This window comes from Lineus longissimus, chromosome 16 (assembly GCF_910592395.1).
Source record: "Lineus longissimus chromosome 16, tnLinLong1.2, whole genome shotgun sequence".
In the NCBI taxonomy this organism is placed as follows: domain Eukaryota; kingdom Metazoa; phylum Nemertea; class Pilidiophora; order Heteronemertea; family Lineidae; genus Lineus; species Lineus longissimus.
Genome location: NC_088323.1, coordinates 3,647,476 through 3,671,125, shown reverse-complemented (window position 1 = coordinate 3,671,125; position 23,650 = coordinate 3,647,476). Strand labels below are relative to the sequence as shown.

Here is a 23,650-nt window from a genome sequence, read left to right as displayed (position 1 = left end):
ACTAACATTTGACACTGGAATATTCTATTTGTTTTCTATTTCTATGATGATAAATAACATAATCAGGGAAGGGATGGCGGTAGGGGAAGGGGTAGGATACGTCCGTCGAAGGACTTCAAAATCACTAGCAGCATATAATGGTAGTCCCCACTGATCTAAATTTCATGCAAATTCAAATGGTGAGAAGGCAATATCAAGTGCAAGGTGAAATGTAACATAAAAACACAATGTGAAGTTTTTCTTTCAAGTGCTGACACTACAGAATCAAAGAATACTAACCATTAAAATTGGTTGTAATTTTTTTTTAAAAAGTCTATGCAGTAAATATAATTTGCTTACTGGTTAACAAGCTGATCAAAACATAAATAAACAAAAATACCAGACCACCAACAGATAACATAAAAAAGGGCTAATTTTGGGAGTCGGCAATTGAAGGAAAAACTCTAATATAACATATGCAGCGCACATCTAAATGTGATCACATGATAGCTTACCACTTGTCATTGGTTGAACTATCCTTCCTGAAATATGACGTCATCGATTAAGCGCTTTGCAAAGCAATTCATTTTATTAACATGCACGAATTATAAATTAACTGACAATCATCGTTATAAAAGGATTTTAATGGACATAGTTGATGTGAACTGTCTGGAGAAATCTGTGACTGTCGTTAATCAGAATCTTAGTAGTTAAGCTTTGCAACAAGGAAAAGAGCCTGTTTATCATGGGCGATCAAACTAGGTTACATGAAGTTGGGGTCTTGGAGTACATCGGAGGTATTTGACCTTTATATACGTGGCGAGGAATACACAATATCAATTTATCGCTGGATCATACACGACCCGGCCAGTATGAAGACCACGTTTTGCCTTCACGGAAAGTCCCCCGTTGATTGATATACTAGTCTGAATCTTCTTAAGATTGGTCATGCTGGATCCTGCCTATAGTCTCCCTTTAACTTCTCGTGTCGATTAGGTTCGATTATAACCCACTTGAAGCTTAGAATGATACTTTTCTCAACAGGTGGATAAGCTATTAACAACAAACCGGAAACCTAAGAACAAGACTCCGTAGTATGCCTCAGCCTAATGATGAAGAGAAACATGTAATTGCACGGAGGCCTACTCTACAGTACGTGATTGGTAGACGAATTCATTGATTTAGTGTATGCTCCACAGGTGTGACGTGTATTTTGCGTGAGATATATCGCTGAACTCAAGGCTAAACATTACCCTTAACATCGCAATGACTTGACTAGACTGCAGTAAACGACAGCCGTATCCTCAGATAGCGCAGTCAATAGATTTCGGCCGTTTCTTCCCCCCAAACAACAAAACTCATTGTCAGATGCAACGACCGGAAAAAGCGCTGGCGGCGTCATTGGTTTTAAACTTGATTTCCGAAGCGACTGGATTACCTTTGACCCACTCATCAGACACTAGGTCATTATAAATAACCTCGAACATACCTCTACTTGTCTCACAATGAGCTATTTCTAGCTACAGAATTCGCACCAGGAGAACTCACTTGTTGATGGAAATGGAGAAGATAAGACAACGGTTCTCTCAGTAAAGCCATCAGAATGAAAGCTGTACGTTTACTCTTTAGTTTGGTTTGCAACTGACAAAACAACACCATTGAAAAAGAGTATGTGTAGAAAGCAATACGTTACAAATACAGAGAAAGACGCAATGGAATTCATGCATTGGTTTATACAACGAGTAACAAACCCTCCGTCATTGCTATCACATGTATTGCTGAACAGCAATTTCATGCAGAGTTAACCATGTTATTTCCTAAGAAGCACAATTTAAAAGCTAAACTGTTTACCACGATATAGTGCAATTGATGGAAATCAATAGAAAATGTCATCTTCCAGTTATTGTCAGAGTCAATCCTCACAGTGCGAATTCGATAAGCACGTGAAGCTAACATGTGGTAACTGACTAAGTGAAAGTAGTGACCTTCTATGAGAAACCAGATCTAACTGACATCAGTCTATTCGCTTAAGGCGGATAGAATGCCTTAAATAAGCAAGAGGTGAAACAGATATTTCGGATGCAGTGACCAGAGAACCGCGGCCAGATAAAGAACTTGCCCTCAACAAAAACTCTACTGTTATTGTAACTTGGATTAAATATCTGTGGTGAGACGAAACCAATGCCACGATTTAGAAAGTTCTGCCCTCACCAGATAAGTAGGCTTGTTTCAATTGGCAAATGGGTTGTTAAAGATGACAACGTGTCTGTATACATTCCTCCAAGGAATCGATTCTTCAAAGGCTTCAAGGATGTAGAAAAGATATCTGATTTAAAGTGGAATAATGGTATATGACAAATCACCCTCCTCATCATACTTGAGAATATAACTGGTACCAGTATTGCTGGTAGCTTGTTTGGTACTGAAGTATACCGAGATGTCGATGAGACTGGCAAGCAGTATTAGCATTCAAAACGGAATTTACGAATGGTATCATACGCCTCTTGATAGCGGACGAAAACACTCAACTGGAAATGTCATATCACTCGAGAAATCGTGTTCTGAACTCGAAGATGCATGTAGATACCCAAGGAGGATACCGCGGTGACGTCACGGCTTTTCCAAGATGGCGCTGCATATTGTAAACAAACTCGATCCACGGCCAAGGGAAAATCAAGTCATCAAAAAAGTTAGATTTTTCGCATCAAATCAGAGTTATTAGTACTTTTCTGCTATGAAATAAATCTTCAGACAATAAGCTATCATTTGAATAATGAAAAGTGCTGTTTTGATGGGGAAAAATAGGGTTTTTTAAACCAAATAGCCGGCACCGATCTTCCAAAATTAGCGATGGTTTCAAAACAGTCTCCCAGTTATGGGGCAATCTCTTCATTATCATAATGGGATTTGGAGGCATGTTTACAGATTTTACAAGTTCGAGACCTGTAATACCTAAAACTCGCATAGATCCCCATAGATCCCCTCTATTTGTCGAGTTAGCGCCCCTGTAAGATCATGCATTTTCGGACACTAGAACGAAATCTTCCTGCGGATATCGCGGTTTCGGTGATGATTTAAGGAGAAATTGACTGTTCTTAGAGTTGTATGGGACAGAAATGAGTTCATACTTCATGAATACATGAATATATTATGATATGGGCGGGCTTCTAAGTCAAAACAATAACAAACTCAACTGCATCTCTACCGTGTATCGCGTAGTGCATTGCCTAGTGTATTTCGTAGTGTATTTTAGCGGAGACATTATTTCCCATTATTTCCGCACTTTGGCCACGCCAAACGTCTTTTTTATTCGTGGAAGTTAATCTGCTCTGTAAATTTTATTCGACACAGGAAGAATCCATACTAGGTATTGCAATATTTCATGTCTATTGGTGTTTTTGTGTACAGGAGCGCACCAGACAGTGAGACGTGAAGATGTGTTCAGTGCTGGTGCTGTCAGTAGACTGAATCTGATTGGCCATAGCGATCACTAATATGGGTCGGGATCACGTGATATGACGTCACCGCGGTATCCTCCTTGGTAGATACCAGTATCTCATTTCGTATGTGCATTGTCTTGGAAAGTAATTGAGATTTTTTGATGTGATTGTCAAATTGCCTCGTTTAGGATTTGAATATGGGAGCAACTGAACCCGAGATCAGTTTGGCTGTCGAACGGATTTTCAGTCATCCAAACCTTAATGTCGAGCTCTAACCTCACCGTTCCTGGGTAACAATTGTTGCAAAACGCTTTGGAAATTGTCTTTTGTGTGATACGTCCGCCTCAAACATGTCAAATCGACAATAATGTGATCCCGACCATCCATCATAATACCGGACACATCAACTGTTGACAAGTTGGCAGCCATTCTTGTAGCACAATGATATAAACCAATAAAAACCATCGATCATTCTGACATACTGCCCTTCAACCAATCAAATCAATCGATACTGACATGCCGTTGGATTGGTTCTGATCAATGTCTGGAGAGGATCTGGCTGTCAAAGAAATGCAAAGTTTTGATAACATGTGAAGGCATCTTCGGTCGCATGGATCACGGGAATGTATCAGGCTGCACTCCATCGGAAACCAAATGTAACGCACGGTATTTCTGGAACTGAACGAAGGTCAGGTCACCGAGCAACACAGTTGGTTCTAGCTTCTTCCATCCACCAACTGAGCTAGGAGCCCACACGAATCGACCACTTTGTCATTGAAGTTATTGTCAAACATGCTTACGCATGCTTATACGCTAGTCTCCAATACCACTCAAACCATGGTTGTCAAAGTTCTGGTCCATTTAACCCAGATCAATACAAAGGAAGGATAAATCAGGCCGAGCAGACGATATCTTAGATTCAAAACAACATTGCTGCGTCGGCAGACGATATTGATATCTTGCTGCGGGATGAATATTTCACGATTTGCATATTGAATGAGGGAAACCAACTACATTCTGATCACTGGATTGGTTGGTTACCCATGGTCTCACCAGAGGGTTAATGATGAAGAATTTCCTTCATCGTGCAAAGCTACCTCTTGTGCTCACAGCAATCGGGTCATTGAATTGAACTGTCATGCCTGTTCATACCAGCATTTAAACAGCAAAGTAATCACTCTGCTGTGTGGATCGACGAGCTGGGTTCAACGATTCATGATATGATGTTATGTCGCATAAAATGTAGCTACTTGGCAATGGATGCTTGAGGAACGAAGCAATCTCGGGACAAATCCTTCCAAATTCCCAAGGCGATAGCTCAACCAACTGCCAACAGGCTGAACGTGCAGGCTACACAATGCCACATAGCTAACTGAATAATTGAATCGGAAAGCTACACTGAGATTCCTTGTGTGCATGAAACCACAGCTAATATAAATTTCAAGGGAATGATTACATAACTATCTTACTGATGGAATTCCTTATTTTTCAAATATTTTCGTTGGACTGAAGTGCACTTCATATTGTCATTTGAGCTTTGCCCAGTTAACTCTCAAAATACCAGAATCTTTTGTCAGTTTGGCTGGCGTTTTGATCGATTGATTTGGTTATTGGTCGGTTGAATGACTGACTGATTTTGTGGACGAGGGCCTTATAACCTTGAGTATTGAGCTAAATGTAGGCATGCTAGCTTATCAATGCTGCTTCACCTGTGGATTGGTAATCTAAGCATAAGCTATACAAATCAACCTGTGCATTAAAACTGTGCCAATCTCTTACGCAATGTTCTCCAAACAGACCATCAATAGATCAGGGCTAACCCCAAGGATATGAAATAGCACCTAACCAGGATTCGCATACGCCATACATGAATCATTTGGGTGTAAAACTATGCAATGTGAAGATATTCCCACATACCTTTCAGACTGGTACCATATTACCTTACAGTTTTGAAATGAAGATATCTTACAAGACTCCTTCTCTTCAGGTGTATTTTTAGCCATTTGAGTGTTTTATCACCCACATCAGCCGAGTGAGCTAAGTGGTCGCTCTGTTCCCATCTTCCGCAATATTTTTGAAAGTCGATGGCGGCCGGAAACGACTTACTACTCTACACAACGCCTTTTGTTTACAAATATATACATTCCTTATAGCATAATCATGTATACACAGGCCTACATGGGAGGCAACATGCCTAACAACCATAATGTCAACATAACTTAATTAATGGTGTAAATAAGAAGTCAACAGCAGACCAGTTTTTTGAGTAAAATTTGGTACATAAAACTTTTTTTCGACTTTTATCTTTATTATTTATTATTTTAGTGGAGTGCTTTTTGCCCGATTCCTGGAAACTTAAAGAAATTTAACTATTCAAGAGCGTATTTCCCGGCACTGTCAAACTGTTGTTTTTTCAGGATGCTTGATAGCCCTCATATACAGGTCAAGTTGTTTGTTAACAGAAAAGAAGAATATAACGGACCACACCCTACTCGGGATTTTTGGCGATAAGCCAACTCAAGCACCGCATCCAATTAGTCCACCGTTATCATGATGTCAAACACTGGAATGGGCGTTTCAGTTTAATGGCGAAAACTCCCTTCTAATTCCTTGCCTGCACGTGCGATTCATTTCGTTATCTTCAGTTTCGCAAATTACAGATTGCCTTTACACATCCCATCTGGAACTTGCATCCTGTTGATAACGCCTGCTTTACGTAATACTAAGAGCCCGTAAGTCTAGTTTATTTTTAGGAATGGCAACTTGTATATTTTCTTAATCCTATATTTAGGTTGATATCTGCTGCTGATTTGATTGGCAGATTAGAATGTAATTGATCATTAACCCACTGGTGTTGGATGATGAATCATGAGTTTTGTATCAAGGTTCGAATATCAAAGCTTAGTCCAATGGTAAGACTACGCAACCATCATTGAATAAAGTGGATAAAGTTAAACCTTTATGCAATCTTCTCCCCCCTCCTTACCGTCGATTACAGCATCGGTTAAAATAGTTCTTCATAGCTTATGATGTTGATCGCAGGGAGACATCCATCATTCATCAATGGTGTCATATCCCACTTAAGAATGTCAACACCATTATCACTGATTTCAGATCAAGTTTACAAATCCTGCAAAATGAATCTCTCGTCTTATGTGGTCTGTGAAATAATAGCCTAGATGTTTACGGAACAAAGTGAAGTCGTCAACTACAGGTCAGAAGCCTTGTCAATTGAGATACGGAAGGCATCATGTGTGAGCCGTGGAGAAGTGCACAACGAGCAGGTGAAAATCTACATAGAAATTGCAAGTGCAAGTGGGTCACTTCGTCTCTTCAACTAGCGGAAACTGGAGGATTTACATTTATTCATTAGCCAAAAATAGGCCAACTTAACTAATACCAAAAATAAACAAGGTCTTCATAAATTCTTGCAATGACTCTATACAAGTATTGCAAGTATTTGCTGCAAAGCATCTTTTCACACTATTTACATTTGGTCCTGAAGTTGATTAAGTAACTGACTCCAACTAGAATGAAAGAGTCGAACCAACGACCACTTACCATTTCATGCTCTGGTCCCTGTGCTGCGCCACTGAGAATCCAAACATACTCCGTCTTTCGCCAGAATGCACCACCGCCGTCCGGGTATCCACATTGAAACCAATAACAACATGCAGCAGCAGCGATACACATCCAACAACACTTATCCACTCTGCAGCAGTCGTCATCTTGCAAAATTCGAACCCGCAATCAACATGGAATGAGAGCCTACTCTAATTGGAATAAAATTAGAAAAACACAACCTTTTTCTCTCAATCTCTGTGGTACCCGATCCTCCTGAACTGTACAGCTCAAATGTTTTTACTCAAACAAATGATGCGAAAGACGCTCACGCACGAAGTCAGAGTATCAATTCGGTCTGGATCGAATCCAATATTGAAGGAATATTGACGTCTAGGCTACAATTCCGACGTTTAATTCCAGTAACGATATGATCCTTCTCCTACGGACTCAATCTAAGCTACACTTCGCAACGAATCAAACCGTCCAGCCAACTCTGCAGTTCAATCAGCTGACTGCTGCATCACTAAAACAAAACGTGGCTTCCCAAACAACCGACCACTCTATCTCAGACGTATGTCACTTGAGATCACTCTACCATGTCGGAGATAATCCTCTTGGTTCCTAGACTACTTGAGGTACAGGGCCTAAACTGCCCTAGAACTATTCAAGCTAATGCCTCCTTGTGGATGCAACTTAAAATCGGCATGGAATGAGATTTCGATTCTGTGCGAACGCCAACAACCCTCTTTAACTGCGGTTTAGTTCCATCTGAACACAGATCCAAGCATAGTGCGACTCTCTTCGACGCAACAGGTAACGTGGAATCACCAAGGGTGCGAGATTTACCTACACATTACGGGCATCGCTTCTGTCAAATAGATAAGAGTTTTACGGCAAACTTAAGTTGGTACTATAAACTCTGAAGATAGTTTACAGTCAGCTGTGAACCCGCGCACCAGGAGAATTCAGGAAAGTAATATGAACACCTTATGTTGACTTGTTGTTTAGAAGGGTTTTCAACCTCCTGGAGACGAGGTTATTAAGGAATCTGGTGTCTTAAGCCCTTCTTATCCTAATGCTCAGCATGATGATCCCAGCATGGGTTACTTGCGTAATGATTAATGGATTAATGTTAATGCCTTTATTCATGATGTGGTCTCGCTTTGTCTGAGGCTTAATCTTGAAGGCTCCAGTTTAAGCAATCGTATATTTCTCGACTAGCCTTGTTGCGCCAGTCTCGGGGGCGAGAGAGAGAGTGCGGTCAGGATCATTGATAACTCCTCCCCAGATTGGCTATAGGCTCGTTACATTGTCAGCATTACATTAATACCCGATAGATCGATTACAGAGACATCTTTACATGAAACAGAACATTGACGTATTCTTGGGATGCTGGGCCGTTCTGACCACCATATAATAGACCGATGACTATAAACTAACACTAATGGTCAATTTCACATCATTGCCCAATAGATCGACTAAGGAGACATCTTTACGCGAAACATAACAGCGACGTATTGCTGGGATGCTGGGCCGTTCTGACCACCATCGACTGATGAATATAAATGCCCGATAGATCGACAATAGAGACATCTTTACATGAAACAGAACATCGACGTATAGCCAGGATGCTGGGCTGTTCTCACCAACACATACATGTAGATTGACTGAAAGAAAGATTCTAAACTTTTATCATTTTGAAGCACCCTGCATCATATCTTCGAAGAAAACGTAAAGTTCTCCGATGGATAAAATTCTCCGAGAGATATTGTTATCATTGCCAGCGGGAAGGTGAAGCGACAGCAAATCCCTATTTTCATTGTAACCGCGAAATGGTGAACAAGACAACAACCTTTGTCCGGAGATAAATAAAGTGCCAAAATCGGAGTAGGTTCTGTTTACATAGACAAGGGAGTGTAAGGATGTTTCAGAGATTAACCCTTCCCTACAAAGACCAAAGCGGTCGATAGCAGGCTTGTTATACGTATAGAGAAAATGATGGACTTCCATACTTAACATGTTGATAGGGTCAATATTATAAAGTATGGATGTCCATTCACGAGCTGCAATTACCATGGATTATTTGTTATGTTTGGATTTGAATTGAAAAAAGTAAAAGTAAGCAGGTTAAGTGCATAATTATCTTAATTATTACAATGTGTATGTGATAGGTTAACACGCATATGGAAACATATACACGGAGTTCTTAACATCAAATAAATGTAGTAGCATTACATATCTATACAAAATGGTATCTTCCTATACATTGAGTGGAATTACAAAAGTGATGGTCTGTACAGCATGTGTCAGAAGAACACAGATTGCCCGCCAACGTATTTATACGTCGTCCTTATAGTCTCACAGACAAGAAGTCACGCATAACTACGTCAATTGGATGAAAATTATTTTCTGAATGTATCAAATGAATCTTCCCAGTGAATATCTTGAATAATACTGGCAAAGCTCGCCTTAATTTTGTGACTTTGTATTTCCCGAACAGTAATCCGCCAAGTGCCAAGTCTTCCTTCAGAAAAAGTAAGGCTGCTGCAGTAATTGTTGATCGATTGCCAAACCTATTCCCCACACAATACATTGGCATTCATGTAGACATGATGGCATATTTTCGTTGTCTTTTTCTTACACAATAACTTTCAAAACTTTCAATGTGACGATGACGATGTGGATGATGATGATGACATGTTGATGAAAATGAAGACGCCTATGATGATGACAGAATAGCTAAAAGGGCGACTGCGATCATCAAATTAGTTGGCGCTCAAAGTGGTCGCGATTTCAAAGCGTTACAATCGATTCAGAATGACAAAAAAAGACATGGAGCTAAAATATATGATTCATATTTCCGGCTACATATGACGCTACTTCTGCATATGACTTCTGTTTCTTCAAAATCATATCCATAACCACCGTTTTCTCGTCGAAAAGATCAATGTGATGAGCTCAGTGGATAAATGTATCGGTTTTTCTTTCAGCACAATAAGACCAGGCCCTCCTATTCTAGAGTACGAGAATAAGCTATGCCTTGACACTTCGGCTGAACTAGTCTCTTGTCTGCTTCTAGTTTGTCGTTATTTCCTCTCAAAGGTAAACCAATACCTTTATCAACAGTGATAATCAATGCAGAGGGAACATATGAAACTGACAGCAAGGATAGTTAACATGGTTAAGGGTGCTCTCTATGATAATGGTGTTGATGATGATGTCGATATGATGACGATAATGGTAACGAACCGATGAAAAACATCGTCACCAATAAAACGATTTGGATAACGAAACACAGACTTACTTATATAGAATGTAACAAAAAAAACAGCTCAAACTCACGGATTTCGGCTATTATATCCCTTGAGAGTCTAGCAGCAGTGCCTCAGACATTTGATTCTTCGAAGGCTTGGCAAGTGGCAAATGTCTACCGTTACATATCTGAAAAAAGTCCCGTGCACGCCTTCTTTTACGTACAGGCACATGCTGATCAGCCCGTTGGTAATGTTCCGTAATTGACCGAATAATATGAATGATGACATGAGGTGACGACACCATCCGCTCGCAAACAAAATTAAAAGGAAAACAATCATAGCGTGCTCAGAGGATTCGAAGTTCACTTCACCACTTGTGATCTAATCATATTATGGCTAAAACATTAGGTTATATACAGACTACGAAAATATACACTTTGATATGATACACGACATGATCATATTGGAAACACCCAATACAAAATGCCTAAAGAGTTCGTCAGGAGTGGGTTGGGGGTTATCACAACATAGTTGGGCAAAATCTCTAAAACGTGGCTCCAGTTCGTCCAAAGTGTTGTCAACAGCCAAGAAAGGCGCGACGAAACCTAGTGACCAAATCAGTGACCGCTTATGTACAAAAAAAAACATTCACCTCATCGTCAGAAGTGTTCGGTCTATCTCAAATTGAGATAGCGTGACGCACAGTAACTGGAACCAGGGGCATTGCAACATAGCAATTACGTGTCTTTGCTGGCAGCCCTCTGTAACATTCAACCCAAATACGCGCACATGTTTATCTTGGCGACAGATAACTCATATGGTTGCCCAATAAACTATTCGTAAACTTATAAGGCAGACGCAGCCATTATATGTTGTTATGCCTGATTCCCAACCTAGATTTTACACAATATTCTTTATGATAAAACTTTCTGGTCCCCTTTTGAGACGCTGGACAAAACGCAGTGGTCTCATTTTCCTCTCCATCTTTCAGCTTTTCAACGGCAGCTGTCCCTACGGAACACTTGAGCATTTCAACACCAGCTGCCCCTACGGAACAGTTCATCCTTCCCTACAGCTGCCCCCGACGCAAAGTTTTCATCAGTCCTGTAATAGTGAGTGTCTCATACAGCCTTTTCAGCATGCTGACTTCGTCTTTTAAGTTGGAAACCGAATACACCATCCGTTTTCATACGTAATTTTCTTCCATTAAGGGAGTGTCCGAAGCCTTCCCTTTCTTCGATGCGGACGAGTTACCGTCTAAAGAGTCATTGTCACTTTCATTGTAGTTTTTGTCCCGTTTGTCGCCCACTCTCTGGAGGGCCGCAGTGATGCTAGCACCGTTTGCCAGCGGAATGTTCTGATTGCTGCGCCTGAAGAATAAGAATACGATGTTGCTTAATATGCTTGTATTGTTATCAAGATATGATTTTACGAAAGCGTCCCTATGTATCTTTCACACCTTTTGTAAGAGGACGGTGTGAACTGATGTACTGTCATCTGCTCTTAGACTCTCAGAAATTCGATTTTCTTATCAATTTCAGTCCAAACCTCGCTGACCGATGTATGCAATGGCAACAAACCAAAAGTGAATGGATTTTTTCGGTGATAAGAGTCACCTTGAGTCAAAGAAGTAACTTGAACATGGCATTACCAGGAACTTAAATATGTGACGGCAACAAAGTGGGCTGTACCATTTACATGGAGTTCTTGAGTTACGGCAGAGAATTCGTACTCGATGCGCACGAACCGTCGACGCTCGTCGAATGGCCGATGAGGATCAAGCATTGAAGCTCATATGCACGAAAGACATACCTAACACTTAGGCTGTTGCGGTTAGGGGATCCAGCCAGCGACCCCGCCCGTGTGAAGCGAGTCGTGAGAGATCTTGTGTCGTGCCACTCGGAGAATCTCCTTCTGACAGCTTGGCGCACCTCCCCGTTCAAAAAGCAGTAGAAAATGGAGAGCCAGAGACCCTGTTGAAAAATTATGAGTTTTTTTACAAAGATGTAAAATTGTGCTGTGATTCATAAAGAAATATATACAAATCAGCGATACCAAGGAGTTCGGATTTTCATATCACGTCCCGCTCGAATAATTTACTCCCGTGGAGCTGTGGAGCTTGCTTTATCCTATTTTGGCAGGAGATGGAGTTACAAGGCCGCCCAACCGATTGCAATGAGTTGCATACCAAAACACATTCGGTCTTTTGGAATAAATTAAATTGATCGTGAATAAGGTGAAATTACCTGGGTCGACGTGAGAATCGCTGTAATAAACCTGAACGCATATTTGACGGTGGGATCTGGGCTAGGTGGCGCTATAAACAGGACGTAGGTGATGCCTAGTAACGGAATAAGAACGAGGGTAGCGCGTGCAGCTTTTCTGGAACAAAACGGTTATAAAAATATGAAAATGCCTGAAACGAATTAAATTAATTGTATATACGTGCAATGTTAAGGCTTTCAAATTGATGTCGTCAGTGTGTGAATGAAACACGTTGGGATATACATGCTTTGATTTGTTCTATACGTGCAACTGGTTTTCTTTTAAATGCTAAAGCTTGATAGAATGATAGGTAGCATCAGCCTGAATCCTGAACACGGTTCTTCGAGGTTGATCGGCAGAGAATCGCCAATGGAAGAAACAGTCCCACTGCAACTAGCGTAACAAGTCCAACACGTTGACAGTATCTACATGCGGGCATGCAGTGCAGTTAAATGGAAACTAAGTCGAATTATTCCTAGTTGTACAAAGGTCCTCTCGAAGATGGGAGCAGTATCTTCCTCACGAAAATCAGAATGGTCAAATTACACATGAAACAAGTCAAATAACATTTAGACCGTTCAATCTCACCGGATTCGAATTTACTGAAGACCCTTCTGTACATCTTCACCATTGTGCACATTGGCTTCTTAAGGACTGAAGTTGTTCTCGTTCGATCTCGCAACTTCCCATGAGAAGATCGATGGCATTGGCCTAAAGGCCCAGTCCGGTGGTCGATCAGTCGAAACCACAGTCAGTACTGAAGACGCCAGTGTGTACAATGGTAAAACTTCATTCAAATCCAGTAAACAGATGGAACTTTCTAATGTAATCAAAAACTGCCTCAAAGGCCGAAAGCATACACCGGTGGAACCAGTCATGAAAGCACACACACTCACATACACCAACACCAGGGCACAAAGGGGTTTTGTGATTGGCTGCACAAGCGTCATTATCCATCTCCAAAGTAGCACATTAACACATCGAAAGCAACGAAACATTTAACTGCAAGCAAACATTTATGTCGGGAATTGTGCATTCCCCCCCCCCCCAAACATTTCTGCTATTTTTTTCCTCATTGTTTCCAGGTAGCCTCAAATAGCCTACGTACACGTACATGCATCACGGTTTCTAATGTTACAACATATCATGCCAGCCCAGCCAATGCCATGCCCACTGATGTACACCGCTACACCAGCCAAAACACGAAGCTAAATTGAAACATCAGTTTTAACTTATTCACCTTGGAAACAAATTTAATTAATGAGTCATCCACGTAAAAACATCAAAATATCATCAAAATTCAAAATTGTTGCGATGGAGAGATCTCAGAGACCACGACTTTTTTGGTTTCGACTGAATTTCAAAGTGTTAGTTTTTGATTTTATCATTAGTTTTTTATTTCACAATGCAAAATTGTGATTAAAAAAAAATGCACTGATGAGAAGAAAATAAATCTGCAAAAATTAACTCACTTCAAAAGTTGCAAGATATACTTTACTTTTGCTTTGCTAAAATAGGTGGTGCGCCTGTGCAGCCCAGGCGGTGCTGGTCACTACAATCACATGACGTCACTAGGTGCTCTGTGAGGGGAAAATTGAAAATTACCTATACCGTCGCGTTTCCAGATTGTTGGTGGCTCGCAGCTTGGTTATCAAGACGTAGAGGATGGTTGCGAAGAACAACACGTTAAGCTGAAAGGAAGACGCGGAAGATTTAAGCCACTATGCCTGTGTCCATCTACCTTAAGGAGGTGTATACATATATACTAATATATTTAAGGCCGGGTCTATTCGGCAAGCCGCTCGCCGAACAGGCATCTTTTTTGTCCTGTTTGGAGAGCCGCTTGCCAAACAGCACTAAAAAGCCACCCTGTTCGGCCAGCCGGGCTTGCCAAACAGGTAAAAAATCTACCCTGTTTGGCGAGCTGGAGACTTTACTTTAAGATTAATGAGTTCGGCTCTCCATTGAGGGCAAGAAAAAGTCGATGTTTGGTAAGCCGGGCTTGCCAAGTAGTCACTTCCTATATTTAAACCTTCTTAGCCACAGCCCAGGTGAATCATCAGGTTGTCTCGGTTGGAGCTGTTGTTTCGCCAAAACCTTGGACTGTCGCCTCGGCCTTGGCCAATATTTTAGCTCGAGCTCCACCTCGCAGGGATTCCTTACTGTACAGTTTTGAAAGAATGGACTGTAAAATATGGCATATAGCAGCATACTCACTAACAGCACTCCGAGGATGGGCCCAATAAAAATATAGTCATAAGACGTATCTTTTCCTGGAAGCCAGCATGCGTGATTTGGATCCCTGAAAGATGAAAAAAATCCATTAAGGACGGATAAATATGAATCCAAAGATTACCCCAGACAAATCACTACATACATCATTTGCACGCGACACTTCTGTCATACACATCTGATTAGCAATTAGATCGGCTGTTGTTACAAATGACAGGTCGTCATTATCAATAATTATCACCCACAGAGAAATTGATACATCTCCTTTTTATAGAAACCAGGGATGACGGAAAGATCTGCTGACGACAGTTAAAACATAATATAGTCTCAAAGGATGCATCTGGAAATTTGACATTATCGATGATCCACCTTGGTAGCTAAATTGCAATTCGTAAATCTCGTAGCAGATGGCAGCAGCAGTTAGGTATATATATTCAACTATTTCTTATCAAAGCGGCCAATGACTACAACTTACTTAGCTTCGTCTACTAGATGTATTTTTACAACCACCCATGCTATGATGATGGGGAGGGGGATACCTGTAACATATAATATTACACTCTATCATAAAAAACAATTACAGTAGTTTAGCTATCATAAAACAATTTGAGTAGTTTAACTAATCGTTATACAAATTACAGTTTTTCAACTATCAAAAGAACTTAAGTGAGAAACATGAAACGATTGCGACGGACTCTACCTCTGACGAGTCGGAGTCGCCAGGCCAATAAACCAATTTGCTCCCAACTGTAGTGGAAGAAATTGAATACGCCCATTATTCCTTGGAACAGGAATACTCTTTGAAGAATAACACCTTCAAATGCATAGAGAACGCTGAAGTTTAAAAGCATAGTGCGCCCCCATTCAAAATGTCTACGATTTGAATAGATGGTAATGGAAGTTCCTTGGAACATTTTTCTTTCGAAACCGTACCCAACATTCATTTTAAGACACCCTGTCAACATTAAAATGCCTTTACCATATCCTATTAATGCATAGTGCCAGAATTTCATTTTGTCCGTTGAGTAGGCGAAAACTATTATGGTAGCAAGATAAAGGCCCTCTATAAACATCCAGAAGTAGTTAGCCATCTGTAGGTAGTTGTAGAATGTCACCAATAACTTGCATATCCACTGAAAAATATAATGATAGAGATAAATCACTAGGGACAAGTTTGCATTTTAACGAGGATATGCATTTCAATGGAATAAAAAGAAACTGCCGAAACTTTGAAGTATTTGAACTTAAAGTCTTGAAGTGACCATACGTATGGACAGTGCCTCGCATGTTGTTTGATTCAGCGATAATCACATTCCTCATATACAGGCGTGAATAGTTTCGATGTACTGTGAGATAGGAGAGACCTCTGTCGGTGACTTCGGGTAACTTAATCTGGCTTCTTTCTATACACACTAGTCTCTCTTTAACATGATGCTTTGACATTTTCCCTTTTCTCTATGCGGTGTAAAGGCGATATAGATAGAAACTAATGCTTTTGTAAGACATATGCCAAGTCAACCATTGTCTCGTCCATTAACTTACTGTCGGGTGTCTCACGTGTATGTTGTGACTTATAGCCGAGGAATTGACTATCCAGGCCATCGCCGCGAGAAGGAACGTCAGCATGAGATGGGAGTGGATGGTGTTCCGAAGACAACGGAGGCTCCTGAAAGGGAGATCATTAGACAACACGGCATAAGATTTGGAGATCAGTTGAGGGTAACTTTGAAACAACCATCTGAATAATATCAGTGTCATTTGAATTACACAATCATCTGTTGGTTGATTACTCTTTGAACCCGGGAAGGTACATCACATTTCTAACTTAAAGTAACGCTCAATACCAAGTTCCTGTTTCTGCTTCGTATGTGGTTCGCAGATAACAATTTATTTAAAAAAAGTTGCCCTTTAATATGATATATTAGTGCCTACCTGAATTTCAGAAAGACAGACAGGGCAACTGATAGTGCCAGTATGGACAAGCTGAATCCCGTATAGTAGATGATGGTGATTATGTGCCCAAGTTGACCCTGCAAGGTAGAGACGTATAACGTCAGGAGACTAAAGAGACACAACACATCCCAATGTTTAGATTAGCTCTTCCAAACACAGAATAATTTTACAGACCATGGACCATGCTTCTGCCTCAAGCCAGAAGGTGGGACTCTCGCGCAAGAATTGGCCACTCAGAAGCCCTGTAAGCTATGCTGTTTCAACCGAACACGCACGATACGGGTCTTCTGATTGGTCCATACCTGATGGAAAGTGCCTGCTCGGAGAAGGTTGAGAATAGCCCTCTTTAAAGTCCAGCTGCAGCATCCTTAATGCATCACGTAGCCAGCATTAGGGAAATACTTGGAACATCCAGTGGGGGATCCACTACATATCTCCCAAATGATCCGTTCCCGCACTAGCACTATCTTAGCACACCCCAAGGGCGCTGGCAGAACACTATTGACAGGTCTGTTAAGAGTTTTTGTTTCATTGCCCAGAGCTTGCATGTATCGTTGAGAATGACAGATGATGGATTAGGGCTCCGCGCTTGAGGCTGAATATCATGGTTGCGAATTCGTTCAGCATCGCCGATAGGGCAACAGGTTAGCGCGACAGGAGAGCAGAGATTTATATACTTGAGCCAGAAGCTAGAGGAAATACTGACTGGACCGGAGTATTCTGTGAAATAAGCCATTCGAGAGGTCCAACATTTAAGCAGATTTACTGCTGCCCAACCACACCATGGTAAAAGGAGAATTTGGCAACCATAAAGGATTTGGGACGACGCCATTTTTGATTTAAGGCAAGCCTGTGGTGCTCCAGAGCGTTTTCGATAGAGTATGATGTAAGGATCACAAAACCACTGACAAAACCTTGATTGAAAAATACAGTTTTCCTCAGCGCTGTCTGGCTGATTGATGAATTGAGTACATTGCTCAGCTGGCGGAAAGAGGCGATAATTGATGAAAAAACAACCAATCGATGGTATTAATATGTGTCCATTGACCGCCGACAGCGAAAATTATATTTTGGTTCATCAAGACTAAGATGGGTTTGTTGTCAATTCAACTTCCTTAAATGATAGGCCACCATTTTTTATCGCAGGTAGACGTTATTTGCAAATCCACGTATTTTAATTAAAAAATGCATCTATTGGTTCTGAATCAAAGAACTTATGGGAGTAAACCAGAATGATACGTCAGTGTTATAATACAATATATAGTTGTTCAAGTGGGCGGTAATTGGTTGCTCTCTGTAGCCGAGAGAAGCGTTAGTAGCGCAGCAAAAAGCTCATTACCAATCAATTAATGTCTCACACCTAATGGGTATGTCACGTATGAAACATAAGACTCGGAGTTAGAGCGAGCTGGGATTTAGGTAGTGCGACTAAAGGAAAAATTCAAGAAAACATTAGGCCCTATGACAAGCCATGTGACGTCTACCAAAGCTGTTGATGGACTAGATACGCAGTAAATTGGAAGAATCCGATCGGAGGGAAAATGCATTGTCCACTGAACAAAAACGGCCGCGCTTGATATAACAAGGGTTGAGGCATATACATGTAGGTGTGTAGAGTGCATCGACCTTTCAGAACAGCGTCTCTGAGCCCAATATCGAACTGACTGAGAAATAATCCGATTTAGAGAAAAGAAAAGTTATCGTGAATGTTGACCGAGTCGACCATTATGTGATTAATAATACCTCGTGTTTTCTTATCTCGATAGACAAATACACATAGCTAAATCGTTCTGTAGAGGTAGATAATGCTTACATTCCCATTGTTTTCCCGAAAGGTTAATCGTTTGGCAACGTCCGTCTTGCGGAGTTACAGAGTTTGCATTCAGAAACTGGAATTTTTTGTTTTTATGATCGCCATGATTTGCTGAATACATGTAAGCATTATTGCATCACCTTCGTGCTAACCTATGATATTAGACAGGTTTTGCATTCCCTTCGGTAAACGACGTACGAAGTACGAAGGTCTGTTGTATTATCACGCCCTGTGCTAATTCATTTAAGCCACACTCGTAAATCACATTCTATATTCTTCTACATTTCGTATTACGCAGAATGGCGGAATTCTTAAGACATTTTTTTCGAAAAGTACATATAGATACTTTGTACCCATCGTCGTAGCTCCTGGTGAGGTATGCAATATTTTGGTGATACTTGTATCAATGTGTATGTTCCACTTCCAACTAGTGAAGTTTGTCCAAATTATATTCGATCGAAAATAATTGCGATTTGAACACTTTACGCTGTACTCACGTCTTTTTCTGGACTGATAGGTGAACACTGTAGGTAGTCCGCTATGTCAGTCCACGTCCCATTATAATTACAATATTTTGTGGCATTTTCTAGATAAATGAGAAAAGAGAAAATGAAGTAACTGATGGTAGCTGTGTGTCATGGAATGAAACCAGTTGAATTCAAGTCATGTTAAATGATCGAATAGAGTGAATGGTATACAGACATGATATGATTTGGTAACTGATAGATGCGGTCCATAAGCAACCCATCTCCGCCAATCATACGAGCAGCTTCGAAGTGGTGATTTTGAATTCCATTTCCATTTCTACTTACTTGAGGAGTCGAACTTGGTATTGAGGAAGAAGTTTGGGCAGGCCACCGAGGCAGTGTGGCCGCCTAGGGTAGTAGGCCAACACGTTACGGTGTCGAATGTGCTGTTACAGTAAGTCTGACCGAGATCTGAAAAAAGCATGACGAGAGCCGTGGTTTAAAACGAAAAAAATGGGGAATGTGAAAAAGCAATAGAAAGATAGGCCAAAAGGAGTTGTGATGCATTCTGACCACAAATGATAGAAAGCCACCACGTTACATGTATTTGGTCGAACATGCCGCTACAGAAAGTCTAGCTAAGATCTGTAAAGACAAGAGATAGCAACACAATTAAAAAAATGGCCCGGGGAAAATGCTAAAACAGCCTCTGAAGTACATGTATGTGAAAAAACTCCTTTGCAAGAATCAGGCAAAGCATCATTTCCTGTGAAATCGAATGCAGCCTAAGAAGGTGTTGCCAGTGAACAGGAAAGTTCGTCAACTGGATAAACCGCCATAATGGAACAGAAGATATTTATGTAAAGACGCCTTAAAAGGGGCATCGATGGTAATAGCATTCTCTAGCCATGCGCACATGACCCACTCACAATAACTTAGGGGTTTCTGTCAGAGCTAGCAGCTTTCAATGATCTTGTACGAGTGTTTATGTTAAGAGAGATCCAAACTTTCTGAAAAGCGCAATTTCCTATACGAAATGTTTATTATCATTCATTTCAAAACCTAATAGCAGTTAATGGATATAGTAATTTCCGTTGGCTTAAGTGCTAGGGAAGGAGATGATCAGATCCAAAGAAACCCGCCATCTAGGATATACATCAATTCGTATTGTACCCCAGAGTATCAACATTTTAAAACATATCACCTTTTGGCCCCTAGGGTGCGTTGTAGCAAACATGAAAACAGTGTTGGGGAGGAGGCATTTATTATTCATTTAGCATTAGGAACCATCACGAAATGCACCGACGTCACAAAATACGTTTCGTTTACCAGTAGTCTCTCTCCCTTATACGTACACCTTCAAATCGGCAATTTTTCGGTCGACGAGAACATGAGGCCAGGTACATACCCCGATGTTCATTTGCTAGCATGTCGGAGTGTTCACCGATGCCACAAAGAAAAAGTCTAACCATGATCCGCCGTTATTGCTTTTACCACAGCCGAGTTGCCTTTCAAAGTAGCCCACACAATGTTGACTCTTGACGGCGAATGTGCCATTTGCAAGAAATTAATACAATTCGCAGCTGCAAGACACCTTTGGAAAGCGAAAATGATTTGAATGTCAATATGGTTAGAAAACAGTTATCCTCTCTTAGTGGTTTACTGAAGACACTGGTCTATCCCTAATTTGTTGAACCTCGGTATTTTCTGTCTCTGTCCATATATCAGATGTCGGTGTTGCAGAAATAATAGAATCAGCTCATAAAATGTGCAGAATGATAAATGTAAACGTGGGATGAAACAAGGAATGCCAAGATTTTGGTCTGAAGTTCATTCTCTTCACTCAAGCAATGCAATTGCGATCTCACCAACGTGACCACAAATTTCAGTATTGGTGGAACATCGACGTTTCAAAAAAGCTTTAATGGTTTTCGGTCGACACAATATGAACGCCACAGAGGTTTTGAAGTGAATTGAAAACCCCTTAGATGTTAAAGGCTTTCAGAATCTCAAAATGACCAGGTGCTTCTTTTGACTGGACAGACTTTTATTGTGTTTTGAATATATATTATATTCATCACCAATACTAATTGTTCAGGGCAGACGTAGTCCCCGATCCCCTTCAATCTGTCTATCTCATGTATCAGTCCTCCCGCGGGTTACTTTGGATAAATAGGTGGAAATTCACCAATATGTAGATTAGTGTCAACACGTCCACAAGAGAGAACTGTCGGCCGTTCATTGAATAGAATTATTGAATCAGGCGACGCTCCGACTACAACATAGTCAATGCGGATATATCACCGTCCTCACACTAAGAATTGTACCCAGGTCAAGCCATTATGTAGCTTCCAAACCAGGCTTTCCTGGTTTCTCAGCCTCGGTTTTCTATGACAGCGAGAGTAAAGACAGAAGCCAAGACTACTCCAAACCGCGCATTGTTATCGTTCTCCATCACACTTCCGGTTCCTCGGCGATGCCATATCCGTTGTCGCCATTCGCATGCCCAACAAACCGGAAGTTTACCTTGAAGTAATGGCCGACGATGGATATTTAAGACAGTAACAGGTAACTGGTGTCCACCTAATGGGCGAATAAATGTGATCAGAATGAGAATCTCTAGCTTTTATTGTCTTCAGTGGTTCATTTTCGCCACTATTTGGTGAATTATTGCGGCGTTGACTTGCTTTGTATTGTTTCAGAGAACGTTAGATGAACTAGTGTGATCTTTATCGTAATGAGAGTTAACCAACCTTCCTTAACGGGAAACAGAAGGCAATATTGTTTCAGAGAACGTTAGATGAACTAGTGTGATCTTTATCGTAATGAGAGTTAATCAACCTTCCTTAACGGGGGACAGAAGGCAATGTTGTTTTAGAGAACGTTAGATGAACTAGTATGATCCTTATCGAAACGAGAGTTAACTAACCTTCCTTAACGGGGGACAGAAGGCAGTTTGTCTGCCGTAGCTCCTTTATGTGACGTTGCACTGTTTGGAACTAGGTCGTGTTTTTGTTTCAGCATCAAGTGTATATTGCTCGTGAGAATAGTTACGTTGTACTATCAGTTCGATCAAAGAAGCCCCTATTGGCGACTTCGTGAAATTTATTCTGACACCTGGCTCCTGCCTATGTACTGTCTCTAATGTGCCTACATGGCAAGCAATGTACAATGGTGCTAACAAGAAAGAATATATTTACGATTAAGCCTACACCTTCTATTATTTCTCCAGAAACTGAAAGTAACCTAATGCTTTTTTCACAACACACGCGCTTTTAATCACCCCATAATTGTTCAACAACGTAAACACGTTCCAATCGTTAATTTCAAAGCTGCAATACGTATCACCATTTCAATTAAAAGAATTAAACAACTCCTGCCAAAGACAATTTGAAATTTGGACCTTTCTTGTGCCAATCAAGGCTTTAATCACCAGCTGCGTTGATAGCATGCGCTTCCACTTTATTGCCAACCTCTTGGGATTAGGCGGAATAACAGCAGTCAGTGTCTGATAATTAGACTGATTGTGTGATGAGCTAGTGTACATTCACGTCTGTGTTGACATGAAGGTTTGGTCATTACGTGTGTTCATTAGTGCAATGAGGTTTGTTTAGCCACCTTCGTTTGTATTCAGCAAACGCCAATTAACCAAAAGGCCGCCCATCCAACTATTCTTCTTGCTCCTGAAAGCAACAACCAAACCGAATTTTATAACAATTAGATGTACATTTTACTTCTTTTCCAGCATCGATTTCTGCAATGTCCCCTTATCCGATAAAAAAAGCACACGTCTCTTTACTTTCATCCATTACCGTTGTGGCCGCCAGTGGCCGAAAACATTAAAGAAGGGGTTATCAAGGCATCACGTGATTTGCTTGATATCTATGCAACCGTATTGTACAGGTGAACCCGTGCAATACGGGTTCCCTGTCACTGCACTACCAATGCATTCCACTACATGCAGCCGGCATTTTTGTGGCTTGCGCGCGAGGCGTGAACAAACTCAATCGCTTGTCAGTATTCAGGCCAACCCCTCAATGTGTAGAACGAGAACCGCTTTGCTGTCTTTCTTCCTATTTTCGCCAAGGGGCCTGATTTCAATATGAATTTCCTGATCCACGTTTCCTCTTCTCATCAGAATTCATACGGTCTGGCATCATCTTGGAGACAGCAAGATATTTTGTATCTTCTCTCAACTTGTTTCTGAATAATGCCATTCTATCTGACATTAAATGTTATGCCTTTGGCATTTTATGTTCAAATGACATTTCTCGTCACATTCGAAGCGACAGAATTCTGCAATGCACCGGTTAATTTTTTTACATGGTTTTCGCCAAAGGGAAGCCTGATATACAAGCGCTAAATTATCACAGGTAAAAACTAGTCCCAAGATCGCACTAACATCTTATCATCTCCAAGAAGGTTTTAATACACACTCTGGAGGGTCAATTCCCCAGCTTGCTGAGAATGAGACAGGCTTTCAAACATGCCGAGCTCACCTGTCATTGGAATGGAGAAAGTTTCAATAAAGCTGGAAAGTTGTGCAAGTCTTCAACGAAATAACGCAGCATGATTTGCATCACATACACTGAATAGAGAAAATCAACCAGCGTTTTTCCTTTGGTAAGAGAAGGTTTTATACCACATGTATATCCCGAATTATTGATAATTCCTGATCGATCG

General features: G+C 40.8%; 2 protein-coding genes across 10 annotated transcripts in view; both read right to left on the bottom strand.

Annotated features, from left to right (window-relative positions):
• The window catches only part of LOC135500442 (integrin alpha pat-2-like), a 40,936-nt gene extending 33,102 nt beyond the window's left edge, over nucleotides 1-7,834 (bottom strand). For 2 of the 3 annotated variants that reach the window (XM_064791919.1, XM_064791918.1), the window contains exons 1-2: nucleotides 6,981-7,834; nucleotides 495-521 (exon numbers count right to left, since the gene is read on the bottom strand). In XM_064791919.1, coding sequence (XP_064647989.1) covers nucleotides 495-521; nucleotides 6,981-7,147 — 194 coding nt within the window. In that variant the 5' untranslated portion in view covers nucleotides 7,148-7,834. The remainder of the gene's footprint in view (nucleotides 1-494; nucleotides 522-6,980) is intronic. The other variant, XM_064791920.1, reaches the window with a different exon arrangement.
• Nucleotides 7,835-9,110: 1,276 nt separating this feature from the next.
• Nucleotides 9,111-23,650, bottom strand: part of LOC135500074 (corticotropin-releasing factor receptor 2-like) — an 84,936-nt gene continuing 70,396 nt past the window's right edge. For 6 of the 7 annotated variants that reach the window (XM_064791228.1, XM_064791221.1, XM_064791222.1 and 3 more), the window contains exons 3-13: nucleotides 19,313-19,438; nucleotides 18,998-19,086; nucleotides 16,667-16,764; nucleotides 16,277-16,400; nucleotides 15,714-15,867; nucleotides 15,210-15,273; nucleotides 14,720-14,804; nucleotides 14,108-14,193; nucleotides 12,484-12,619; nucleotides 12,050-12,210; nucleotides 9,111-11,607 (exon numbers count right to left, since the gene is read on the bottom strand). In XM_064791228.1, the coding sequence (XP_064647298.1) occupies nucleotides 11,424-11,607; nucleotides 12,050-12,210; nucleotides 12,484-12,619; nucleotides 14,108-14,193; nucleotides 14,720-14,804; nucleotides 15,210-15,273; nucleotides 15,714-15,867; nucleotides 16,277-16,400; nucleotides 16,667-16,764; nucleotides 18,998-19,086; nucleotides 19,313-19,438 (1,307 nt within the window). In that variant the 3' untranslated portion in view covers nucleotides 9,111-11,423. The remainder of the gene's footprint in view (nucleotides 11,608-12,049; nucleotides 12,211-12,483; nucleotides 12,620-14,107; nucleotides 14,194-14,719; nucleotides 14,805-15,209; nucleotides 15,274-15,713; nucleotides 15,868-16,276; nucleotides 16,401-16,666; nucleotides 16,765-18,997; nucleotides 19,087-19,312; nucleotides 19,439-23,650) is intronic. The other variant, XM_064791227.1, reaches the window with a different exon arrangement.